General features: G+C 39.5%; 1 protein-coding gene across 7 annotated transcripts in view; it reads left to right on the plus strand.

Moving 5' to 3' along the window:
- MAST4 (microtubule associated serine/threonine kinase family member 4) overlaps window positions 1-27952 on the plus strand; it is a 749251-nt gene that overhangs the window by 629344 nt on the left and 91955 nt on the right. For all 7 annotated transcript variants that reach the window (XM_089653476.1, XM_089653475.1, XM_089653479.1 and 4 more), the window contains 7 exons: window positions 2983-3137; window positions 5718-5793; window positions 6919-7128; window positions 11809-11910; window positions 13667-13799; window positions 20856-20923; window positions 21763-21848. In XM_089653476.1, the coding sequence (XP_089509602.1) occupies window positions 2983-3137; window positions 5718-5793; window positions 6919-7128; window positions 11809-11910; window positions 13667-13799; window positions 20856-20923; window positions 21763-21848 (830 nt within the window). The remainder of the gene's footprint in view (window positions 1-2982; window positions 3138-5717; window positions 5794-6918; window positions 7129-11808; window positions 11911-13666; window positions 13800-20855; window positions 20924-21762; window positions 21849-27952) is intronic.

Raw genomic sequence — 27952 nt, forward strand, 5'->3', positions numbered from 1 at the left:
CCTTTTTATTCACTTGCCTTTATAGTTGTATAACAACCTTGAAAATATGTCAGTTTATTCTGCGACATGATTGTATATGTGGGTAGGTGATATAATCTCAACAGTTACAGAAGGTGTAATGCCTAGTGGCCATTCTGTAACAAAGTATATATGTCACAGAATGACACCCTGTCACCCTTTCAGTTCTGGCTATGTTTTGTAAAATGAAGACTAGTAATTTAAATTCCCTCCTTGCTTGATGTCCACTAAGAGCATATAACTCGCAATCATTTATCAAGGTAAATCATCCCATGTAGTAGCTGTCTGTAAATTGGTGCAATGTACTGTATGTGTGTATCTATGTGTGTATGTATGTGTGTGTATATATATATATATATATATATATATATATATATATATATATATATATATATCTCAAAGGTATATGAACATTTGATATGTGAAGGCTCCTTGCTAGATTTTTGACCTTTTATTTCACGTTGGATCATAAACTCTTTTCAGTAAGGAGAGATATTTGTGTATTCTGTAGAGAACCAGTCAGTAATGACTTGTCATTGTCCAATTTCATTTTGCCTGTCAACAAAAAATAAAGAATAACCACATTGCTGATATCATCCATTTCATATTCTCCTTCAACTAACCTTCTGGCCTGACATTTAAGAAAGATTTCTACAATCTGAAACAGACATTTGTGCTTTGTAGACATGATTCTCTTACACTGGAGACAGATGCAGCCATGTAAACAACAAACCATCTTTGATGGTGATTGGTGCTAATTTTTGTAGTCTTCAATGACAGCTGAAGAACATTTATTACATCATTTTTTCAGACCTGCTGATTTTCCTGGAGTATGTTGTTTACATTGCATGAGTAGTAATGTGCATACTTTCTTTTTCCATGTAGGGCCCTCTATATAGAGGCAGAAAGGGCATTTTCCCAGGCCTACTTGAAACCTTCCCATTGTAGAGTTCCAAGATAGCCTGACTTAAATAAAGAGAAAAAGCCTTCCTACTGTATATTAAAATGCTACATTGATACCGAAGAGGTTCTGTACCAGGACAGTTTTTGGCAACAGTATGGCACATTCAAGAATTGCCTTAAAGTAGAACTTTAGGCAAAACTTTTGTTTTCATTTTGGATAGAGTAAGGGAGGGGTATTAACTCCTGTCAGTTTAGTTATTTGCCATCTGAGCCTATGGGGGAGATTTACCTTCACTTTCCATCCCATAGCCAAAACAGGAAGTTAAATAATATCCTGGAAAATTAATAGAAATCCTTGGGGCCCTCTAGATCACCAGTGTCCCTATTGTAAAATTTTCCCTCTATTACTTTTCTGGGGACAACCCAAAATTTTAAGTTTCTTTTTTTACTTTCAATGGTAGTGGGATAGGACAAATTGAATCTTCCTAATGGGGGCACAGATGGCAATGAAAATCTGACAGGTGTTCAAATCCTTCTTCACTTCATCCAAATCTATAAGAAAAAAAGTTTTCCCTTTAGTTATACTTTAAAAGCACTTCTGACTTTTGAACATATTCGTGCTATATAGATTCAGCCTTTCAGCAAAAAGTTTTGGAATGCCATTTTCTTCTTTTATCTGAATAAAAAAAGACAAGATCATCTCCACTGAGTGACAGAACCAAGGAGTAGATTTTGGTGCATCGCATTGTGGGGGGTCCCTATAGGTCATGCATCCTTTACCTTGCTAAGAATTTTATTACCTAAGATTAAACTTCAATAAGGATCTTTTCAAAGTTGCTGCAAAAAATCTCAGGGTCAACTTGGAGTTGACTTTTGGACATTCAGCGCATGCTTTGTGCTGTTAAAGGTGCGCTTATAGGATACCATCAAACCTTTCCATGTCATGTTTGGACATGTTAGCATAGATAACAAAGGAACACTGGTGAGATATTTGAAAACATAAATGACAGAATGTCAAGTTGAGAATGGGCTTCTAACTTTTAGATATTTTCATGCATGCCATATTACAAGAATAACATATGCAGTGTCAGTCGAAAAGACAGGCTGGAGGGAAAACTCTCAATGAAGGTGGGACTTTAAAGGCATTGTACTCATACAGATCATAATAGAGAAAACAATAACATTCTTTAGTTCACATACAAATGGCAAATTCCATAACCATTGTGCACAAAACATTTACAGCTTCAGAGATGATGTAGTGTCCCATTAGTAATGCATGTCGCAGTTCACATCTGCTTCATCAGGGACCTTTCAGGACTGTTCAAATAATTTTTTCACAATTATTACATGGCAATAAAATCATTCAGGTAGATAACATTACATTTCTAATTTACAGAAGCTTACCACCACATCTATTTGGATGAATGTGGTAATAGATGTGGTGGTACGCTTCTGTAAATTAGAGATGTAATGTTATCTACCTGAATGATTTTATTGCCATGTAATAATTGTGAACAAATTATTTGAACAGTCCCAACAGGTCCCTGATGAAGCAGATGTTAACTGCGAAACGCGTCGGGTTTACTAATGTGCCACTACATCATCTTTGAAACTATGATTTTAAGAAAAGTTTTGCACACAATGGATATGGAATTTTTTTTTAATTTTTATGTGAACTAATACATTTTATTGTTTTATCTATTATGATCTGTATGAGTACAATGCCTTTAAAGTTCCACCTTCATTGACAGGTTTCCCTCCAGTCTGTCTTTTCTCCTATCATTGGGATGTAGCAATGTATGCCCGTTTTCTGAGTAGTGGGTATTTTCCATGATTTGTTAACATATGCAGTGTCAGTGAAGTAAATATATGGGAGAATTGTGAGCTCCAGGTTTAAAGAGTACAAACTAACATTGTTAGTGGGAAGTCTTGTCTGCAGTTGAAACTTAAGACATCCCTCAGCTGACAATTACCATCTAAAGAATATAGTAAGTTACTTCTTTAGAATGGAAAAAGTGTATAGGTGAAATATATTGACCATTCTTTCTTGTGTTTCCACAGTCCTCCTGCTCCTCCCAGGAGAAGCTGCACCAGTTACCGTATCAACCTACGCCTGATGAACTCCATTTTCTGTCCAAACATTTCTGTACAGAGAGTATTGCCAGCGATGACAGATGCCGGAATACTCCGCTGCGACCTCGCTCTAGGAGTCTCAGGTGCGTTATCTGCCGCTGTCGGAGAAAAAAAATAATCAATCAGAATTAAATTTACTCTTGTACCAAACGTGAAATGTGATCTTAAAATAATCAACCTGTGTATAGAAAGTGCCTGCATAATTTTTATGGCTGACTGGGAAGAAAAAAATCTACATTTTCATGAAGAAATACACCACATGCAAGCCATTGTACGTTACTAATGTGACTCTTATTAGGTTTGTTATTGAAAAACATGGGTGTTCCAAGCCATTAAGCTGAACTAATGGCTTCTATTTTGAATTTTAAAAATCCTGACTACTTTATTGTCCATATTTGCAAAAGAATCACCTCTGTCAGTGGGGGTTTTCTGAAGGCGAAATCTACCCTTTGGTCACAGTTCTGATTTTGGTGGATGCTGGGTATTTTGTTTACCCGCTATCTTTTATCATGACTCTGATAGTGAGATCCAGCCACTGAGATGCAGCCTTCATCCTTTCAAACATCACATCAGAAGGTCCTATGGTGTGCTGTCTTCTCCACTCGAAAGTCAATGTGCTGCAAAATAAATGATTAAAAGATTAATCCAGGATGAAGAAAATTAAGCATTTTAGTTATCACTGCCTGTGCCTGCATCCTTTTTTTTCCTCTCCTCTTCCATCTCTCTTCAAGCCCGTCTTTCCTCCTTGTGTTCCCTCTTTTTGTTCTGTAATCTATTTTTCCTTAAAGTGGTAGTAAACCTACCTTGTTTAGTTGTAACTACAGGTAAGCCTATAAACAAGGCTTACCTATAGGTACAGTAAACACGGCTTACCTATCGGTACAGTAAACACCTCCTAAACGAGCACCGTTTAGGAGATATTTACTATAGTAGCAGCCAGTGATGTCACCGACGCATGCATACTGCACTCCCTATTGAGAGAGCCGTGCCACGACCTTGACATCACCTTGACTCGGCCAGTTAAACAGGCGAAGCCTGTGAACCCAGAAGGAAGACTAGATGAAGACGGAAGCCCTGTCAGCGATGTTAGCATTATGTCTTTGCAATAAATGCACATGTACTTGCAGGACTTTAAAGTCCCTTCAAGTACAGAAAAATACCAGTTGATCTGCTCTAATTTTGTATTTTTGACTGGCAACAAACAGCATTTATGGAGACAGAGTGGTGTCAGCCCTGCCCATTTTCTTCTGCTAAACTACTTAACCACTCCCACTGCCTTCTTATTGATAGCCTGGTAGTCCAAGATGAGAACAGGGAGGATTAAGGCAGGCCATACATGGTGTGATTTTCACTTGATTTCCCACTGATTTTGACACTGTCAGTCTTGATGGAGGATTCCCTCCCATGAAGCTATTGTGTTCTCCCAGCGAGGAGAACACAGTGATTATTGCTAGCAGCTATAGCCACATGTAAACTCCAACAGGCTGGTTGTCGCTACGTCATACAACAACAGAATTGGGTACAATCAGCCTGCCCATAGATGGTTCAAATCTCGGCCAGTCCCTGTTGAACCGGCTACATATATGGCCGGATTTAGTCTCTTTGAGTAAATGCAAGCAGGGAGCACAGCACACAGGACAGCCATGAATTTGACAAAATTAATATATATTTTTTGCACTTACAAAATATATATAATAGAATGGTATATTTAACAGACCACAATGGTGCACGTTAGAGAACTTTATTATTGAACACCTCTCTCTAACATTCTTATTTCTAAAAGTCAAAAGCAGTTGGGACAGCTTATCTACTCCACTTGTAGTAATGTCTCCCCTCAGTATAGAAATAACTTTCTTGCTGGAGAAAAATGTCCATAGATCTATGGGGAATTACACATTACATTTGCTAATACCTTTTTATATCCTGGAATTTATGGCAGGGGGAAAATACTGTTTGTCTTACATCTTATCTCGCTCAATTCCCCCATCAACGCAGTCAGTGTTGATGGGGGAATCCCTCCCACAGAGCCATTGTGTTCTTCTGGCAGGGTGAGCTGTCCATGCTGGGAGAACTCAGTAATTACTGCTAGCAGCTATATTAGCCGCTAGCAATATTTGCATGTACAACCCAACAGGATGGTTGCATCCAGTTTGATTAATTGATCAACTTGGGTATGTTCAGCCTGGGCATAGATGGTTTGAATCTTGGCCGATTCTAACTGTCTGTGGCCGGCTTGAGAGTTGAATGATAGCTTCCTGTGTATTTTCCCAGTAGAGGTTTCCTTTATATTTTTAGTTGAAGGTAGTAAGATAAATAAAGGCTAATGTCAATAGTTACTCCGAGTATCTGCACACCAGCGTTTATTAATCAATATCCTATTCGTGAAAGCACACTGAGTGTTTGGAAATGTCTAAAAATATTGTAGAAGACCTTGGTAAATTCTGTATGTATAGGAATTTACTACTTGACTTTATATTCAGGACCATTGTATGACCCCTATCCACTAATCATACAGTGGCATACAGATGTCAGGCTAATGAAGGATTTCTGTTAGCTGAGCGGTTACTGTGAGCCACACCTACAATTCTCCATTCTCTGTTCATGCAGAATCCCTGCTTAGAAGTTGTATTGACCTGTGATTTGTTTTTTTTCTTTGTTGGCAGCCCTGGACGTACACCTGCATGCTGTGACCATGAAATCATCATGATGAATCATGTGTACAAAGAACGGTTTCCAAAGGTAATCCTGTGTAATGCACTCACTTAACCCAATGGTTTATTCTAAAGCAGTGGTTTTAGGCTTTCGCTCTGTCGCTTTGTATCCTTCAGATGATCACCAGTGACCCTTAGTCAACAGGCAGGGTACAGATTAAAAATTATCTTCATATATAAATGATGCACTTTTTTTGTTATCCTGAGAGTATATCTACTACAGTAGTGTCTTCTGTATTTTGTTTAGTGCCATTTACAAAGAATATTTATAACGAAGGCTATCTTTATTACATCATAAAAAAAAAGCTAAGTGGTCTTCTGAAACACACCTACAGACTGCGATACTTTTTGTCTACACAGTTACCATTTGACATCTGTATTAATCTAAATATTCTCACTTACATTGTCATCATAGTGTGTTCTCACCTACCAGAGTGCTTGATGATTTACTGGCATTCTCTTACAAGTGTCAGGTTGTGAGGCCATACTGTGTCTTGCTGAATCTCAGTACTAATACTTAAAAAAAAAAATAAAAAAAATGTTGTATTAGTATAACGTGAAAAAGTTGTAAATGCTTTGTTATTTTACTGTTACTGGACCTCTAACAGCAGGGAAGTAGTTATCAGGCCTGAGCACAAGCAAAAGACCAGTCAGCTTCCACAAGGGCCTTACAACCCTATCAATCTCACATTTGTTCCACTGACAAGGAGAGAATGCAAGTAAATAGAAGCATACAGCCCCATCCCTGAGGGGTAAGACTGTATTATTATCACAATCTGAGATTCGGATTCTTACAAATGCTCATTCTAGAAGGTATTGCTTTTGAATACATATTTTGTTATTAAAATAATCTGAATTGAAAGTGCTTCTGTTGAAATGGGTTCCTTCAATATTTTCTAACGTGATAAAAATAATGACATCTGTAATTTGGTTGATATGGGCAGCATAGAATAATTTTTTTTGCATCTTTTTAATATACATGTTCTGGACAGTTTTAATGCAGGATGGCAATTGTGATATAATTTATCTGTTCTGGACTCAGTAGACATGAATCTCACCTGCTGTTCAAATCTGCAGCTAGTCTGTTTTACGGTATCGTTTGGGTTGACAGCATTGCATATGAGACTTCTAAGGTTTTTTTTATTTTCTTCAGGCCACGGCTCAGATGGAAGAGAGGCTTCAGGATATTATAACCAACTACAATCCTGACAACGTCCTTCCACTTGCAGATGGCGTGCTCAGCTTCACCCACCATCAGATTGTGGAGCTGGCTCGAGATTGCCTGGACAAATCCCACCAGGGCCTCATCACCTCAAGATACTTCTTGGAGCTGCAACAAAAGTTAGAGAAGTTATTACAAGAGGTAAAACTTTGCTGTAACCAGGCCTTGTTTTGTTGAGTGATAATAACTGCATAAAAAGGAAGGTACCTCTATTCAATTCAGCAAATTCGTGTTCATATATAAATGTGCCTGCTGTTTGAATTAAAGTGGAATTTCACTCTCTCAATCAACATTGACTATTTTTAACCCTTATGCTGCTAGCATTAGTAAATAGATAGGGAAGTATATCATACTTCTTTTAAACTTTTTTTTACGTTTCCTTCCTGGATTCCATGTCTAGGCAACTGATATTATACATCCCAGGAGCCTTCAAGAGGAATCTGATTCATTGTTGTTTATATTACTTCATGTAGACATCCTTATGGCCAATGTGTTGGGAAGATTCTTCTTTCTGGAAGCAGTACAGTAGTTTAGCACATGTATGAATGAGTCCCGTGAACAAAAGGCAGACGACAGCTGAGCCACTTGTGCATGAACATACTATTGCATCTGCTTGCAGAAAGAATAGAAGGCTTGGTTGGAGAGAAAAAAATACAATATAGTGCAGCGCTATAAATACTATATAAAAATAAGTATACAATAAATATATAGAATAAAGTGATAGGATCCTTCATGGATATGTGGGTGTAAAATTAAGTGACAAAGTGACATCCATACAATCATTTAAAACGTGAAAAATAAATATATTCCCAATCCCCCTTAATCCACACTTGAGGGATCTATTATTCACAAATCAATAGTGCAAAACTGTGTGTGCATCCCTTGATAGGGATAAAATCCTAAAACAAAAGTGATAAGTGTAACACACTTAACCACATAAATGGTCCACATAAACAGTAATATAAAAATCCTAGACACACCAAAATAATGCTTATGTACAAAAATATATATAGTCCAAAATTGAAAATATCAAATCATGCTCCAACATCAAAATTATGCAGGTAATAATGTGTAATCGCGGTCACATCACAGATGCAAATCCTCAAGTGGCCAAAATGTCCCCTCACCTCCTTACAGTGACCACATGGGCCAGCTCGTTTCTAGGATCACACCACGATCCTCACAGGTATTACTCGTCACAGGTCAATCACCTTACTCGGTATCATCAATGGTGGCACTTACTCCTCTCTTTAAAGACCTCCTCCAGCCACTGGCATCAGCAACACCGCTCACCCTCCACACAGGATCAAAGTGATAAAGCAGAAAGATCCTCCATAGTGCGATAACCTTTTATTAAAGACATTAAACTTGAATAAAAATGCTCACTCACATATATGCAGTACAATATTCGCCTGTCACCTCATGCTATGGGTGTACTGCATGGGTATAAGGGTGCACCAAGATGGCGCCCATGCCGGAAATGACATCACCGCGTACCGGAAGTTCCTCCCCACGTACCTACGCGTTACATCACGCTAATCACGTGACTTCTTCAGGATGGAGAGAGATTCTGTCATGTCTAGCTTCAGTGATAGGAAACCGGAAGTGAGGGAAACTCTCCCTAATGGAATCACGGAAAGCTGCAAAAACTTGACAAAGGTTCTAACCCTGGATCACTTTACTGGAGTCAAAAGGAAATACATTTTGGCAGTAGTTAGTCTATTGTCTTTGTGCATGGTAAACTTCCTGTGTTACTACCGAGGTGTAGGCATAAATAGCTCTCAGCCTGTAGTTCTTAACACTAACCATGCAGAGCTGATTTCTTTATTTTGCTCCAACTGAGCAGATGGCTTTTAGATGCAGTACATTTTCCCCAGGGTATCCATATAGTCATTTATACCCTGGGAAAAGTAAGATAAACTATAAATTATAACAGTGTATAGAACTGTTCTGACTATAGTGCTTGGACAAATCATTTTATTTTGGATATCCTTTCATGCATTCTTCTTTTTTTTTTTTTTGCCCATTTAGGATCTTTGGTGTTCATTTTCTCAGTGCAATCTTAAATATACTATTACCAATGAAAGAAAATAATAGATGGTATCTAACAAAGACCAAATAAACTTCCCTTCCATCTTCATTACTCTTCCCAGACACTTGGATGTTTAATTAGGATATCTGTCTTTGCCTTGGTTTAAGTCGGCCTTTTCTTAATATTCATTTTAAAACTAAAAGCCTGAACATTTCCCATCTACTGACCACTATAGAGAGTTTAGTTTGATTCCAGCTATTTCATACTTGATGATGATAAATTAGTTTCTGCTTCTTGAGGCAGAGCTGTGAAACAGTAATTCATTTTTTTCTTGCTCTGTGTTTATTATAGCCAGAGTTTTTCTACAATACATAACTTTTAGAGAGATTTCTTCTACAGTGTAAGTGATACTTGGATATCTAGACAAAACCTGAGCTAGTAGGCAATGATACCCAATGCTGCGAAAGAAAACGTAAATCTGGAATCTGGGCAACATCTACATTGTCTTTATTCCCTAAGCATTTACTTTTGTGTGTAACTCACATTCTTTGCTACTGGTGTGATAACTGGAACACTCTTTGCATACCAGTCAGGATATGTATGGCAGTGGCCGTTTCTGATCTATTGATAAAGGTACAAACAGCAGGTCTGTCATTCAATCTTTTGCTTCACTACTGAGACCATTGCTAACCTTAAACAAATATACGGGCAGAATTGCCAACCTGAATACTAGTTCTATGGCTCAAAAATAGTGAAATCATCTCTCAAGGCAAAACAAATGATATTTTAAATATCTGCTATACATGCACATTTCCTTATGTTTCATCCTTTTAAACACTCTACAAGTGCAGAAAAAACTGTTATAACTCTTCCTTGTATCCAAGTAGAGGGCACGGGAATGCATCAGCTCACAAGGTCACTGGCAAAATCGAATGATTTTTTTGCAAAAGTTATAACAAAAGCAGACCAAAAGAAAGCAAATACGTGAAGTTCAGTGTTCGGCTTTACATACATTTGAAGCATGGATTTTGTACTTCAGAAAAGACTTGTACAACCATAAGCCCTGCTGATGTGTGTTATTGGGAGATTGTGGGTTGAGGACACTGGCTATATAGGATAGGATATTAGAGAAAAAGAGGGTGTTACTACTTACCCTGCTAGCCAGAGATGTTATCAGATTTAGAATTTATTGACTTATGTCTGTTTATAAAATGGCCATGTCCAATAATGGATAACACACAGTAAGATAACTTTATAAGAGCACATTTGATATTTTATTGACCTTCCCTGAGTGCTAATTAAAGGACTCTTTTCAACTTTACAGAATACCATGAAGTAATCACACTAGTATTTTCATGAAACTTACAGTAGAGCAGAGACTGTTGTGGAGGACTGAACTTAATTCTGTTCAGTATTAATTTTGGACCTTAGAAGTTCTGTAAGTACGTAAGCATATAGAAAACAAACAACTGGCACTGGGAATAATAGGTAAAACTGTTTATGAAATAGGTCTCTTTCAGATGGGCAGTTTAGGAGTGGTAAAAACCGGCAGCTGAGCTGTGGTTTTAACAAACACCCACCCGCCCAGCCAAACTGTTAAATAACAGCCAGACAGGGCTATTCACACGCCATGGCCACAGCATTTTTAACCTGGGCTGCAGAGTTTGACAAGTGGCACAGCTTGTCAAACTCACCCATTGTGTTCAATAGAGCTGCACTGCAACTGCATGCAATGCACACAATTGAAGTGCGGTAGTGCGGCATTATAGAGTTAAATCAGGCGGTGCGGAGACGATATAATACCTCTTCAATGCTTGTCAAATGTCCTCTGAAAAGCACTGTGACTGGAAGGAGAGAGCCTGAGATTGGTACAGCAAGTATTTCTGCAGATCCTGACCGGGAGTGAAGAACAAGTGCATGGTTCCTGGGTTTGGCAGCGTGCAGGCATTAACAAAGGAAAAACGTGGCCTGGTAGCAGATTGGCAGAAGAGCGTTGGGATGTCTCCAGGATAACATTCTCCCGTCTGAGCCGGACCTTCCCACTGTACCAATCCTCCTCAGGTGCTCTTCTTCCACCTTTCCACGCTGATATCTGTCAGCTTCCTGACAGGCTCAGAGAGGCATGCTGACAGTGGGGAGGCATCAAGGGCTAGATGGAGACAGCCAAAGGGCCAGATGTGGCCCTGGGGATGCAATTTGCCCAGGTCTGCAGTAGAGTGTCTCTGCTGCAGCTGTACACTTTCACGCGTTAATTGTGGCAAAATAAAAACATCTGCCAGTATATTTTTGGCCAAGGAGAAAATTATGGAGCAACACATGGACTTGTGAACATAGCGGCTATGCAGAGGGTATCCCACTAATCACAGCTGTCATCTTTAGGACTGCAAAGTGTGGTGAAGACTTGTGTTGGACCCATGGGACCTGTTAAATAACTGAAGTTGTTCATTTGGCTTTACTGTAAAAACTGTTATCAGCTGCCATAGTGAATCTTTTTTTGTCTTATTTTTAACATTGCAAGGGTTGCAGGACCACCTTGCAAGGACATATGGGGTGTTTTTGCAGTGGAAGTCAATGCAAGCCTATGTGTTTGTTTTATTGGAATCATGTCATATCCATATATTATTTGTGTTCATGATCCTAATTTACAAAGTTCAGTATAGAATAAGGTACTGACCGTACACTGTTCTTTATGTGATCACAGCAAACAGAATAAAAGGATTACAAGAAGTGCAGAAATGTTTTTTTATTCTATATATTTTCCATTTGTTTTTTTTCTGTGGTTTTCATAGGCTCAAGAACGATCTGAAAGTGGGGAATTGGCTTACATCAAACAATTGGCCCAGAAAATCTTAATAGTTATTGCACGCCCAGCAAGGTTACTGGAATGCTTGGTAAGCAGCAGGATTTATAATCTTTTTTTTTGTCTGTATTACCAGCTGTTTGTGACAGTGTGATATAAGCTACGAGAAAATACACAGTTTTGCCTCATATTGGCTCCTCTCAGAGAGAGCTCTGTTCAAAAATATAAATATCTGTAGTCTACTACTACTTCTCTGTAAAAATATACTGTAATCATTTTGGAGACTGCTATCGCTGAGCAAAGCAGTGATGGTCATCTTACTAAATATTAGGAATTTCAGGGGTCACACTTGAGGCTCCCAAGGGGAGGAACATAATAGTCTGTGTGTCATAATGCTACAGAAAACGTTTAAATACTGTGATCATACTAGAGTACATAGTCAGCCTTTTAGTGATCCGATAAGAGCCTGTGCCCAGCTGCTCCCGCCCCCTCCACAGCCCAGTGCTCCAGTGAGTGCAGGAAGGGCAGAGCAGAGAGCCAATGACTGACAGCCACGGCTCTCTACTCAGAGCAGAGGGGAGAACTGAGTGATCAGCGATGTTTGATCGCTCATTTCTCAATTCAGAGGTGGTGGTGGACAGATGCTGCATTCATCTAGGTGAATGTAATATTTTTGTTTTTTTAAAGCCCATACTTCTTTTTTTATTGAAAACAGTTTTACATTCATTAATGTAGCTCTGTCACTTTTCCATAGAACAAGAAACATTAAACCACTGTACCTTTCCTTCAAAAGATCCGTAAAGCTAAGATTTGGTGACTGCATTTGTTTTTATTTTCAGGGTTAAAACATTTTCAGCAAGTACAGAAAATACCTGTCAGTCTTCCCAGTAATGTAGGGCCCCTGCCATTTCCTGTGAGCTTAACAGCATAAACGATGTTAATTTTTTTGTAGACTAACGATTCAATCACTGCTGCCATATATGCAGTATTGGAGTGAACAAAGCCACACAGGATCAGAAAGTGTGTTATTTGCAGGATTTAAAGGTAAAAAAGAAAAGAAATAGGTCTTAAAGTGCAGACATTCGTTTTCTTTTTTTTTTTTATCTAGAGACTGGTGAGCTGCAATCTATTTTTTGGTTTTGGGTTTACATTTTTTAACTTGAGAACAGGAAGTGTCAGCTTCAGTGGGCTTTAGGGGGGCATTCTGGTGAAATCAGTGGCTTGATTAGATTCTAGATTTCTCAGGCGGTGGGTGTCAATTGGAAAGAAAGAGACACATTCAAGTCCTAAGCTAATTGCTTTCATTCAACAATACTAAGGCCACTTTCACATGGGCCAGATCCGATTTTGCTCAGTAGGGGATCAGTCTGCTGATCCCCTGCTGAGCTGCGTTGAGCTGCTGGATGGCAAGTTTATGTCCTTTCTGCTCATGCCCACTCTCTTCTACGGACAGTCGGATGTTAATGGACCCGCTGTCCGTTTACAGCCGACTGCCCTCCGATCTGGCCAGACAGAGAGGAACAAATCTCCCTTCTGTTTGTTTTTATCGGATCGGAGGTAGCCAGGTGTAAACTGACAAAAGTCCATTTGTATCTGACTGCCCATAGAGGAGAATGGAGGGTCCGGTCATCCACCTGAAAAATGAACTGGCAGGCCTGACTGGACTTCCATGTGAAAGGGGCCTTGTAAAGTGTCCGCTGTAAATTAAGTCAAATAACAAGACAATATATTATGGTGTTGGAATTTAATCATGTAAAGTATTGAGTGCTAAATAACAGTAGGTGTGGCTTATTAATCTTTGTAAAATGTGCACATGTCAATGTATTTCTTTGTATTAATTATACCAGGAATTTGATCCTGAGGAATTTTATTACCTTTTGGAAGCAGCTGAAGGCCATGCTAAAGAGGGACAAGGCATTAAAACAGATATACCCAGATATATAATAAGTCAGCTGGGACTGAACAAGGATCCCCTTGAAGGTGAGTGGAATATACATTAAAAACGTATGGAAATGCCAACCAGTTTAGGATTCTGTGAAATGAATATTAACTGTGTGTTAATGCTTGAGTAAAATACACTTTGCTACTAACACAATAAGAACGTTTGTTTTAAAGGAGTTTTCCAAAATGCAGCCTGATGTGTGTAAAAAAAAAAAAAAACAACCAAAAACTAATTCTAGCAGTCCATTATACTGGCCTTTGTTGTCACGAAAAACAACTCAATTAAAATTGTATACTGTGCCTCTTACAACACCCCTAAAGTGAATGTATTTTACACATGCATGGCAAAGCAACAGGATCACACTCTTCCCCACATATACCTACCTCTACTTGACCCTGCTGCCAGAGGATGTTACTCTCTCTCCTTTCTCCCATAATGTAGCACTGAGTGCCTAAACGGCCAATCGCCTGGCACCAACTTTGTCATTTGGTGGCAGGGAGAGAGTCTTAAGATTTGTGTAAACCCCGATTAAATTTACTTTGAGCTTACACAGGGTTGTTCCTCTCCACTCATGCAGGTCAGTAGAGAAGGAAAGGGAAGGTTTTATTTATAAGTGAACCTTTTGCATTTGCATGCATCAGAAAAGCCCTGGTTCACTTTAAGCATCCTAACGAGTTTGACGCCATTGATAACCATGGGAGCTTCCATGGAGATTATAGGGAAGCACAGTTTACCCTATGCTACAGCTATTAGACTTGTAGTGTTCCATTGGTCAGCCATGCAACAGCAGGCAGTGTTTGCATCTAGAAGTCTCACCTAATGTTCCCGGTAATTGTAGTTCTGCAAAACCTGGAAAGCCACACAGTGTAAGCATCTGTTTCAGAGCATTTCTATCTGTGTGTTTACACTGATACTAAGGGTTTTTTTTAAATTGTAAAAACTTGAGTAGATGCTTTTGGAACTTTATAAGTGATCGGTAAAAGTCTTGTAATGCAGTGAAATAACAAGCAGTATGAAATAGCTGGATGAAATGCCAATAGCTAATCTTGTTTTCTAGAGCCTTAGATATTCTACGAACAGCATTGGGATTCCACAACTGCTGTTGAGCAAAATGACTTTAAAATGATCTTTTTTTTTTTAAGCAGTTGAGCATTATTACCTTAAGAGCAGTGCCTCATCTCTTATCTACTAAATTGTTACCTTTTTCATGTTTGAAAACATAAACACTGAAGGGTATCCACGCTATCAGCTCAAGACCTGAACCAGCGGCAGCTGCCTTCATGATGACCAAATATTCCTAATAGAGTAGTCACGCATGAATTACTGGCTGATAAAAGCACATGAATAGACTGTGCCTTGAAAGCAGGACCACAGAAGATTCATCATCAGCTAGATACCGGTACATTTCTCAGCTGTTCCCTAGAGGAAGATTCCTTTTTTTTCCTCCCCGTGGTGCCTAAATTGTCGTCTTTACCTCTTTTCTCTTCCTCCGAAACGCTACTCTTCAGAAATGGATGAAATCAATGACATAAAATAGGCAGATGTTTATTGGCATTTAGATGAATTTTAAAAATCTCTTCAGGCGTTTCAAAATGGTTCCCGGGATTCTTGCTTTAAGTGCTGACTCCAGGATTCATTCCATTAATACCTACTGTTTGCAGAAATTATGTCTTTCCAAGATAGCTGATATGGAGCAAGCTTTCTCTTTTGAAACTCGATAATACTTTTTTTATCGTGATATTAGCTGTTTTTCAGGAGCAATGGCAATAATAAGATTTTTAGAGATTGTATTAAAAGCTTTTGAGCAAACTGTCCATTTATTTCTATGAGGAAGGCATGTCGGACACCAGAGTGGTTTGTAGAACTGGTGTATTAGATCTGATTTGACACATTTACTAGGTAGATTAAAGTAGATGTCATGTGAGGCCATTAGTATTCTCGAGTTTACCAGCCTAGCAACAAAAAAAAATCTGCACCCCTGGCCTTACAGTTATATATCCAGGGCTGGTTTACCATAATGGCACTCATGTGCCAGTGCCTCAGGCAGCATCATTTACACATTTTTTTCTTCCTCTACAGTGTTTTTCTTAAGCACATGACAATTTGTTTTAAAGCCCAACTCTAAATGAAAGTTAATTTCAGTTCTATATAGAGCAGTGAAGTATTAGAACCTCTGACAGGTTTTAATTGTTATGTGAGACTGCATTGGGGAATTTTGTCTTATTGTCTTTCCTTGTGATACCAGGACATAAATTCAGGGGTGGAATCACTAGAAAAGTACATACAACAATAAAAACATTACAAACATTCTGAGCGTTCTTTGCTTTATTGGAATTTTGTATTTCTTTCTGTTTCCACGGTTTCCTTTCCCTCTGATCTCCACTGGAAATTCAGTGCTTTAGCTGTATTTGGGTGTCCAGGATTCTGTCAACTCCTGTCCTCGAGGAGTAAATTTTAAGCAGGATTAGCCACTTCCACAGTTCAAATTTGGAACATTTTCTGACTACATGTCCTGTGCTCCTGTTTTTTGTTCCTTTTTCCCACTAGCTACATGCTATCAGACTTGCCATACTCCCCACAAACATGGTTGGATCTTTACACTGCTCCCTAACAACTCCTCTCATAGAGAGTCATTGCCCTTGTTTCAGGGGTTCTACTCAATCTGGCTCACCATCCCCAAGGCGAAAGAAGGCATGCACTCCATTCTGGATCTTAAGTTTCTCAATTGGTTCTTTTTGGATTAAAAAAAGAATCCATATGGAATATGCCATGTCAGGCAGCATTTCCCCTCTGCCGTAGGACCCTCCTGGCCTTTGTGGATATCAAGGATGCTTAGTTGCATATCCCATCTTCCTCTACTCTCAACACTATCTGCATGTTGCTTTGGGACATGCAGCATTATTTGACCTCTCTATGGCATCTTAGTTCTTCACCATGGTTTTAGCTCCTGTTCCAGTTCTGCAGCACTCCCACAGTAGCCACATCCCTGGATACCTAGACTACCTACTGAAAGAACAGTTTATCTAAGTCTTGACAATGTTCTTGACCCTCCAGAATCTCCAGAATCAGCATTTAAAGTATATTTGCCTGATTCTAGACACAGCCTTGGCAAAGTTTCTTTTTCCATCAAAACAAGCTCCTGGCTCTGCTTCCTCAGTCTGACCCTACAGTCTCACAGACACCTCACAATTCGCTTTTGCATTGGGGTCTTGGGCCGAATGGTAGCCCTGAGGTGATATTGTAAATTCAGTTTGACTCCAGACATCTGCAACTCAACATTCTGGCTGTCTGCTTATATGGGAAAAACTTGCATATTAACATAGAAATGTACCCAGGAAATTGTATTACTTATGGCAGCCTTGTCTGGATGTCCCAAGCCTAGCACTGCACCAATTGGTTCGAGATAGGCTTTTGCAGGGATAGAGCAGGTAGAGATCTCAACAGATTCTCTTTGTTCTTTGCCGGATGATAAGAATGCAAAGTTTAATCTCAGGAACTTTCAGGTTACACTTCTCTTCTTTGTCCTGTTTATGACATTGTGATAGTTACATAATTCTTTGTTGACATGGTGATGTTAGCATGCTTTGTGTCGGAGAAAGCAAAAATGTTTTCAGTTGATGGTGCCTTATGTCTTATAGCTCTTGTGTTGCTGCAATGTGTAATATCAATCTCTGTAAACGCAATCTATGCACTGTATCAGATTCCATTTCTTCTTTGAATGTCCTGTGTTATGTAAGATGTACAAGTCATATCTCCAATAAATATTTTTTCTTGATTAAAAAAAAAATTCTGGGACAAGCATACTCAGTCTTTGAATAATCCCATTTGTTTGGCCAGCCAAACCAGGCATGCCATCATGGTGGACTTCCAATCAGGCATTAGAATCAGGAAAGTGCTTTCACCTGACATCTTGGAAAGTGCTCATGATTAACATCAGCCTCTGAGGCTGAGATGGAGTCCTGGATGACCTCTTGGTACAGGAGACTTGTTTTTCAACAAATCAACTTTCTGCAACACTAGACCTTTCAACTATGAGGTCACCCAACCAGGATTCAGTGGGATGATACCAGAGCAGTGGCCTACATCAACCCCTGAGGAACACAAAAAGTAAAGAAACTCAAACCTTGTTCTAGATTGAGTGGAACTCCTTGTGTATGCATTTCCCCACTAAAATGTCTACTTCATATGCAGGAATAAGAAGGAAGGTGTTCATTTCATCTAACTGGCTGGAGGATATAGAACTTGGACATATTCTAACTCCATGGGCCCTCCCAGATCAACCGGACCATCTGTGCCTGTGCAGGACCACCTGTCTGCTTTTCAGTCCCTGGCTGACTTGGCTGATAGACCCAGGTCCTGAGGAACAAGGGTCTATCAGATTTCGTCATCCCTATGCTCCTGAAAGATAACAAACTTATTTTAAAGTCTATTATCACACTTGGAAGGCCTAAATTGCATTGTGCAATTTCCATCCTAGGAAATACTCCTTGGGGTTAATCCTATCTTTTGAGCCTATCAAAAGTGTCACCCTGGCTTTCCTTGCGTTCAAGTTCACCTTCTTCATTGCTGTCACCTCTGTGAGGCATGTCTTGGAGCTAGTGGGCCTTCTCCTGTAAAGAACCACTCCTGGTGTTACACAGAGATAACATTGTCTTGGTTCTAAGTCCTCCTTTCTTGCCAAAGTGCTTTCCTCTTTCCACCAGTAGCCAGGTGCTTGGCTAGTGACAGAGAAATTTAGAACATGGTGCTACAGTGCTCTTTTTGTTCCCAATGGACCTCAGCTGAATGGTTTAACACTACCTTGCATCCACCAGGGGGAGTTGACAAGCAGAAGGAGCTCAAGAGTCTGAATAGTTGGCCTCAACGAAAAATGGGAAATGGAAGTTTGGGAAATAAATTTTACTATGGCAATTAATGGATGATTGGACTAAAATTCCCAATGCAAACCAGGTATAGAGAGAGAGAGAGAGAGAGAGAGAACTGTATTTTCACAGGCTGAATAAAGAGGGATTTTCTCTTTGTTGCAAGAAGACTGAGGTATGCACACTGCTGCTCCCATGTGCATATCAACCTACTACAAGCCTGCGGCTGCATGGTGAAAATTGGAGATGCTCCAGGCAGATCCAGAAGTGAGCTGACACCTGAACAACAGAACCAACAACAGAACCACTGCTGTATCACTGGGGCTGGTGAGAGGACACTGCTGCCAGTACCTGTTGCTAGCAAAGACCAAACACATAGGGACTTGCCATCTAACTGGCAGAATCATTTACTGCATGCATACTTTACTGGGACTGTACTTGTGCAACACCATGAAGATTGGGCCCCAGAGTGTTCCGGCTGACGAACTAGGGCTATAGACTGTTCACTCAGCTGCATCACAAGAACTTTGCCTGTTGTACATAGGAAGTTGTAAATTTCATTGCTGCCATTCATATAGAGTGAACTCTGTGGATATAACCTACTGTTTACAGATGAGTTGTCACAGTATTGATTATCCTTACTTTTACTGTTTTCTAATACCATTATTTATTGCTGATGTTTTGGATTACCAGGTCTACTCTAATTTAGCTGCATAGAGCTCTGTTGTTTACTGCTATAGCCTAGTGAACATATTGTCTAAGGAACTGTGATTTACCTAATTCCCCTTTACTCATTTATGGGCATGCTGCTATTTACTGCAACCCATGACAATATATTGGATTAGTTTACCACTAACCAGTGTGATGTTTGCTTTTTTATTCTGTACCTTGGTTGTGTGAAAGGCAGCGATATTTGCGCTCCCAGTAGCAGTGTAGTATCCATTTGCTGAACCTAGTGTGTGAGTGGGGCTGAGGTTGTTCTCAGAGTCACGGCAGAAGAACCGAGAACCCAATCTACCAATCAACTCCTGCAGATGTAGCACTACACACCCTAACTGACATTGTTCTGTGCTTTTTATGTCTTGTTTTAAAACTTTCAAAGAAGTTTTACCTCCACTGTCTGTATGTTGTATATGTGGTATGTGCTAGGTGAGGCTACATATCAACTTTGGCATCTCTTAGACAATCCAAATTACCAGTAGGGAGCATCCTGCCTCTTATTCCACTTTTTCCAGGTGGATTAGGCAAGTCATCATTTGAGCAATAATTTGAAGAATAAGGTTCCTCAAATTTCTATTAGGGAACACTCTACCAGACCCGTCAGGGTATCATGCGCTTTTCAGCATGAGGTATTAGTTTCCCAGATTGAAAGACTGGTCTTCATTCTCAACTCAAAGTCCTCTGTGTGCCTATTTGTAACATAGGCCTGCTAGCATTTGCTTTGTTGCCCCATCTCTCAGATACATTGCTTTTGGACATACCATGATCAAAGGCACAGAGTGCTTGGAGTGGACGGAACTATGATAGGGATGTCCTTACAAATTTGTTTCCCAGTGTCCAATCATGTGAAGGCAGCTGCATGTCCCATGGTCTAAGAATAAAAACCTATGTCCTGTATTGATTTTACAGGTAAGCCAAAATCCTATTTTTTTTTTAATTTTATACAGTATGTAAGCTTTATCATACAAATAAACATTTAATACATGGCAAAATAATTCCTAGAACCCTATGGGTTAGCCAACTACAGCAAAATTTGCCTAATTGCAACCTCTGACCGAGTCATCCCTTGTTGAGCTCTCCAAACAATAGTACTCATTTAGCAAAGCTTAACTAACCATGGGAAAAGGAGGCTAGAGGCTACAAAAACAGGCTTAAGGCTACATAATTTTCATATGCAACATTTCATATTTACCTAAATCTCTGCTTTTATAGATATATACCTGTGGCATTCTATATTGATCTGTACTGTTTTATCATCTTTTAGCTATTAGTTGTAGTGCACTATATTGTAGGAGGTCATGAAATCAACTTGTGCATTTACCATATATACAGTAAAGATGCAGGAAAATATGGGCCAGGCGTATCTTACCAAACTTAAATACCCTGAAGTATTTCTTACTGCATTTAATGCTAAAATACTGAGGCATTAAAATGTTTCTACCTCTTATACTGTATTGTGTGTTCCTGTAGGCTTTGCTTCTACATTCTACTTTTCCCATTCTTCTGTTTCAGAAATGGCCTTGTTGGCTACTTATGATAGTAGTACAGTGGAAACTCCTGAGACTGATGAATCTGTCAGTGTAAGTGTTACAAACTAAATTGTATTTGTCAGGTTAGTAAGAAATATTGTACATATGTCTGCCATATACTGTCTACCCAATACTTCATTAATGATAGATGGAGAAAGATTCACTGATAGATTACAAATCCCATGGCTAGCTACTCTGAGCTATCCTTTTGCATTCTCTGTGATGGAAAATAAATGAAGAACGCAGTAGGTAGGTGGAGATTAGATCCCAGGTTATGAGATCTTAGCACTGGAAAGGAAACTGGTAGATATTAGAGGTTTGTGAAATATGAAACTGGTACCTTATGGCCAAAAGTTTGTGGACACCTGACCATCACACCTATATGAGCTTGCTAGACTACTCATTTCAAAACTGTATGTAGATATAGAGTTGGCCCCATCCTTGCTTCCATAACAGCTTCCACTCTTCTGGGAAGACTTTTTACAAAATTATAGAAATATGTCTAAGGCAATTAGTGCCCATTCATCCTGAAAAGTGTTTATGATGACAGAAACTAATGTTGGATGAGAACACCTAGCTCACAATTGACATTCCACTTAATTGTAAAGGTGTTAAGTAGGGCTGGGTTTAAGGCTTAGTGTAGACCATTCGAGTTCCTCCACACCAGACTGATCAAACCATGTCTTTATGGATCTGCCATTGTGAACCAAATTCAGTAATTTGGATGGGTGTCAATATAGTGTATTAACATATACCCTAAATAGAAATAACAGCAAAAGTTAATTTTTACAAACCTATACTGGAATGGATGCGATTTCACTTCAGAACGCTAGATAACGTAACTTTGCCGCTGTTTGCAACCTGTGTTTTAACAATTTGTTCTTTTCCAGAGCTCAACTCGGTCACTGAAAATGCGAAGAAAACCTTGTGAATCTGACTTTGAAACAATGAAACTGATCAGCAATGGTGCTTATGGGTACGTTTTGTAATCGGCTATGACTATACCTTGTGAGCTAATTATTTGGGTGGGTTTCTGGTTTCTTTGAAAATGTGTCTAACTTGACTTGCTAAGTATTATGTAAAGTTCTGTTATTCCATTTATTCTCTAATTCAGCTGTTTTCTGACACAATGTCAGTGATATTATGCAATGTGCTCTTCTAACAGGTTACGTTGGGAAGTGGATTATTTTATATCTGACTAAAAACCCCTATACTGCCCACAGACAACCTATAACTAGTTTACATTTAAAGAGGTATCACCAGAAGACATTAAAGCTTGTTAAACCCACCATGGGATCCTGTGCACATAGCAATTGTCTGTACCTAAATTTGTGCAGGGGTTGCTGAACTGTGGGATTTTGAGTGTCAGCTCAGGAGGAGAGGAGGCCTGAGGCTGTACACACTTATCCCACACAGTCCTGGTCTCCCTTCTTCTAAGCTGCCAGACAGAACATTGCTGAGCGGTGAAATTCAGTCTCCTAATTTCTCCAGTCCAGAGTTGTAACCTGCTAATCAGGGGAATGGAAAGTGTGAAAACTGTCAGCTTGTGTTGTGAATAATTGCAGCTGGAGAAAATGGCTTTCATTCACAATTACACAAGTTGAGATTAGCAGAAGCCAGGTACTATACTAGGCTATCTTGGACAAGTGTAGTCGGTCTGTGCTATTGTCAGCTTGATTTTTGTGAATGAAAACACTTTCCTTCAGCTACAATCATTTACATCACATGCTGACAGTTTCCACTCCGTCTGTTTCCCTGAATTGTAACCTGCAGATCTGGACTCTGTATAGGGTACAGGGCTCAGGACTGGTTGTTACTTTCCCCCCCCCCCCCTTTCCCCGCCGCCCATGGGAATACCTATATTTTTAGGCTTCGGGAAGGGGAAGGTGAAGCTACAGCCAGGAATAACAGAAAAGAGAGAGATTCTTTTTTTACAAGCACTGCTCGTATTTTAATGGGAGCAAATGCTATGTGCACAGGCCCCACTGGGAAATATCAGAAGCTTTTTTCCCTGTGGTGATATCTCTTTAAGTAAGTGGCCTGACCATGGTACAAGGTCTTGCCTGCCCAGAAGGTACATTGATGTGTTTTCTTGTATACCATGCACCTCTTTGGATACACTGCAGGCAGCCCCAGGGCTGGTTCTTAGGTAAGCAGTATAAAGTTGTTTAAATAATGAAAACTTTGTCTGTTCAGAGAGATTTGGTTTATGACAACCTATAGATATTCCAGCTGTTACTCAGTAATGATCTGTGGGCGCTCTTTTCCTTTACATTATAAACTGAGTCATCTTTATTATTGCCTTTGCAGTGTCTGTAAACACTCTATACGTTTGCACCATTTAAACGGTTAGTGCTTATCAAAGTTTTTGTTGAATCATAATAAATTTTACAGAGAGACTAGAATGATTGTGATGGATTTTTTTTTATTAAAGTTGCATGTCCAACCTGGGTTTTCATGGTCACTAGATTACACTCTGCACAGAAAATCCAAGTATCCTATACATAAAAACTTTGTTTTCACAAAGCTTCCTTTGCTGCGCAACGTAATTGGATATGTGTTTGTTCATAAGATTGATTCTGTATTATGGAAAGATTAGATGACATCTTTCCTTTCTTAGTCTTAAATACTTCCTTACAGATGGTCTGCCCCCTGGAATATTAGACATTATAATAAACAGATAGGTGAAGGTGTGTGCACATAAAGTAACCCAGGTTTTGCTTTGTAATAGCTGTGAACCATCTCTAAGCGCTCACGGGGAATTCCAAGCTATAATTTGTTGTTTTTAAAAGAAAGATTTGTAAAAAAAACCTGTAATTGACATACGTTGAGTCACTTCAAAGCTGTATATGAACTACATACCAAAGACCTGTTTGTTGTTGCTTGCAGTCTTAGAACTGATCTGGCCAGCTGTGGGCATAATGGGCATCTAGCTCTTAGCATAAATGTCTGTGAACAGTTATGATCTATGGCACATAGGAACTGGAACCCATTTTGTTAGAAGCTGATCTTTAGGCAGACAGCAAAATTTACACATTTGAAATGTCTAATCTACCAAAGATTTGTAAATCTGTCCAGGCACTTTTGTAATGCATACACCTGTGCAAGCAGGGCCAGATCTAGGTGGGTGCTGGGGTGGGCTGTGCCCCCCCAGATTTTACTTTTTCACCCCCAGGTCTATGAGAGTGCATTCACAGATCTATGAGCCAGTCTGAGCCTGAGTCTGAGCATTCACAGATCCATGAGCCAGACAGCTGATATAGGGGAGCACTCTGATGGGGAAACCTGATATAAGGGGGCATTCTGATATGGATAACTAATCATATTTAAGGGGACATTCTGATGGGGACACCAGATGTAAAGGGGCACTCTGATGGGGACCCTGATGTAAAGGGGCACTCTGATGGGTTCCTGGATGTAAGGGGCCATTCTGATGGGGACATCCGATGTCAGGGAGCATTTTGATGGGGATAACTAATCATATGTTAGGGGACACTCTGATGAGGACAGTTGATGTAAGGAAGGGGGGCTCTGTTGGGGACATTGATGTAAGGGAGCACTCTGATGGGAACCTGATGTAAAGAGGGATACTGATGAGTAGTCATGATGTAAAGGAGGACTCTAATGACAACCTAATACATAATAGTTTCTCTCCATATCATGTGTGACAGACTGTCAGTGACTCACATACAGAGTTGACATTATGCCCCCTAACTTTTCTTTTACTGTGCCCCCAGATCAGATAGGCTAGATTCGGCCCTATCTGCAAGACAGTATAGCCAGAAAGGTTACACCACTTTTTTTATTATAAATAGGGAATACAATTGTCCCATCTGCTAACTCGAAACAGCAACACACTGATGAATCATCAATTGTGTTCACTCTTCTCCTGTCAGTATGATCCCTGTCAGCTCAGTATGATCCCTGTCAGCACATGTACTGTATGCCCTGTCCTATTTGTAACGCATTGTATTTATTGTTACCCAACAGCAAAGTAACCCAAAGGAGTGGCTGCCTTTTTCTTTGCCTACCTGTATATCTGAGTCAATGGGAAATTGATTTGTAGTTTAAAATTAGAGGTTATTCTAGTCGACAAATGTTGAGTTTGATGAATCTGTACATTGTGGTGCCAGGTACAGTAGTTTAATTACATGCCAGCCATTTTTCAATTTCACTGAGAGAGCAAGTCTGCTCTAGAGAAGAAATACTGGTTTACGAAGCATGGTCTGACATTAATTCTTCCATTTATATACAGAATAGGATTAAATATTGTGTAATAGGTGTCACCATTTAACTACAAGAAAAATATCCTTAAATGTAGAATAGTCTCAACAGATGGTTTAGAGAAGTCAGATATAAATGATCTGTCAGATGGGGCATTGTCCATTGGCAGAGCTGCACAAATACCAAAAACCAGGTACCCAGTGCATCTAAAAAAGGACAACAAGTGCTTATTTGTGTGGGAAGTTTGTATTTTGTCCTACATTTTGTGAAAGGACCTTGTTTAAGGCAATGAAGAAGTGAATTAAATGTGAAAAAAAGGAATGGCAAATGATAACATAGTATGCCCATTTCAAAGTTTAAACATACCTTTAATCACCAGATTCAACTCCATCACCCAAATAAATGATAGACCTTATATGTTTGGGGTGTGCCATGGACCAGCAAAGCTCTGTTCCATGGGACTTGTGAGATCTTCAGGGTTCTGGGCAGGATTGTTGACTGTTAAAGCTTAAAGCAGGGTTCAGCAGGGACAAGACAAATTCCGCTCTGTGTGTAACCCTCATGGTTCAGCAGAAGCCAGTTGTTAGACTGGCTTCTGTCAAAAGGTCCAGTTGGTAACCTCCTTCACTCAGCGGCTTGCAGCCACTGATCAGTCTATTCTGACAGTTCAGGAGTCCCACTTTCAGAATATAGTAGCACTGTGCGGAGATTCCTGCATCCACTTTGCTGTTTTTTCTTTCAGCTCACTAGTACCTAGCTTTAAATGGAACTGTTAAATTTCTTATAATGGGAAAAGTACTTGTTTGACTTAAGGCTTGATTAATTCAAGCCGTGGTTAAATTTGTGTACGAAGAAAGTGGGCAGAAATATAGATCACATGTTTTTGTTTGCCACCAATGAGCCATTTTTCCAAAGACCCGGTGCTGAGAATTTCTACTTTGTCACTAGAGCTGCTCATGCCTCAGTGACACCCCATTCACTAAAGCTGGTTCACTCAGGATCTCATGCACTTCTGCATGGAAACCAATCGGCTTATGGGAATAATTGCTAAAACCTAATTGAACAAGCTGAGGTTAGAAGCTGATTGGCAACCATGCACCGGTGCACAAGATTCCAAGGGAACCAGCTTTAGTAAATCTATCCCAGTGTGTCACCAAAAACTTGTCTTCAGAGCCTATTGAAGGTTTCCTAACACAAAGGCAGCAGGACATGTATTGCAGGGCCTGGAGGGAGGAAATTACTAGTTTAGACCTTCAGTAGACCTGAAATTTGAAACAAGGACACAGAAGTGAGTTTTGCAGTATCATCTTGATGAACATCCCCTCCATATTCTCACTCAGGCAGGAATTCAAACTGAAGCCACTGTTTTGTGAATTTATCAAATGTTTAATCTAGCAACGGGCACATACTGGTTAATTATCCAAGCCATGATGAGTATGTGTAGTGTTTAGATCCACTTAAAAATAAAACTCGGATAATATTTAGCAGGAATGTTTCATTCACATTGCTGGCAAAGGTCAACACTGGTTTTGAAAACAAACACCATAGAACAATATATCCAGGTGGATAAAGAGCATGTGAATGTTCATTGTGCCATGTTTTCTTCAGTTCACAGGCCTGCAAATAATAGAGCAATGTGTCAGTGATAGTCTATGCAATGGAAAAGTCTCTGAAGATCCTACAACTCAAATGGAAAAAAAACAAACACTCCCATCCAAACTTCCATTGCTCACAATTAAAAAATGCAGTCAGGGCTGCCAGTGTAATTTAGTTAGAAATCACAAGTGGAACAGATCCTTTGGGATCAGACGGTGCGAGTTGTCTGCTTGCAGTCAATTCCGTACATTGCTTTAGTGCAATCTGAAACTGAAATACAATTCATTTTTCATTTGCATATTAAAATTGCACGGTTAATGGTTCCTACACTTCAACCAAAAGGCATTCTGCTGTCATGATAAGCATTAGAATTTTTTTCTTAAATTACTTTTAACTGTTTAGTTCTCACAGCATTACTGCTACAAAGAGTTATTCCAATGACAGATTGTTTCAGCTCCCAAGTTGTTTGAATCTCCCTCCTTTTTCTAAGTCGCCATCTCAGTTATTGTGAACTTTATAGGAGATCTTCCTCCCCTGCTGTATTCTCTGTAATGTAAAGTCTGAGAACAAATTAAGTGTCGTAAGGGCTAAGGCAAGTTATGAAGCTGGGAAGGTATGTCTCTGAAAGACATGAGAGGCCAGTAGGTTATGCAAGCTGCAAACATCTCGTCTAAACCAGTGACTTTTGGGTGGACCTGTCATTTACACTTCATACACACAGGTCTCAAAAAAGGATTCTTAGCCACCACTCCCTATGCTCAAAACTGGGTGTAAACAATTCTGTTGAGGAAAGTTAAAGAGTATGTTAACCCAACACTTCATATTCCTGATATGTGGCAGCTGTACAAGTACCATATGCTTGTATGAAACAGTATCTTGTTGTGTTGCTTTCTTTGTTTGAAATAACTGGTGTTTCTGCCAGTCCCTCTGCTTTCCAATTAAAAACTGACCACACTAGATGTGAGAGCACATCCATTCCAGCGTGGTCAGTCTTTCTGCTGTCCTGGGAACTCAGCTGCCTGTTCTCCAGTGATCAGACTGGTACCCCACCCCCCTGCACAGCCATTTACTGGAAAGGACAGTGTGTGGCTGTTTTTCCTCCCCAAGCTCACTGAGCTCCTTCTGCAACTGAGAATAAAGGGTATGTGATCACTTACTAAAAAGGAAAGAAAAAGGTATTTATACTTTTTTTTTTTTTGGTGTGAGTACACAAATGTTTTGCCTTTTTAATTTCTATTTTATTTTAATTATTATTTCAAA

This window comes from Staurois parvus, unplaced genomic scaffold, assembly GCF_062004578.1.
Source record: "Staurois parvus isolate SC_StPar_1 unplaced genomic scaffold, SC_StPar_1.0 ptg000714l, whole genome shotgun sequence".
Classification (NCBI taxonomy): domain Eukaryota; kingdom Metazoa; phylum Chordata; class Amphibia; order Anura; family Ranidae; genus Staurois; species Staurois parvus.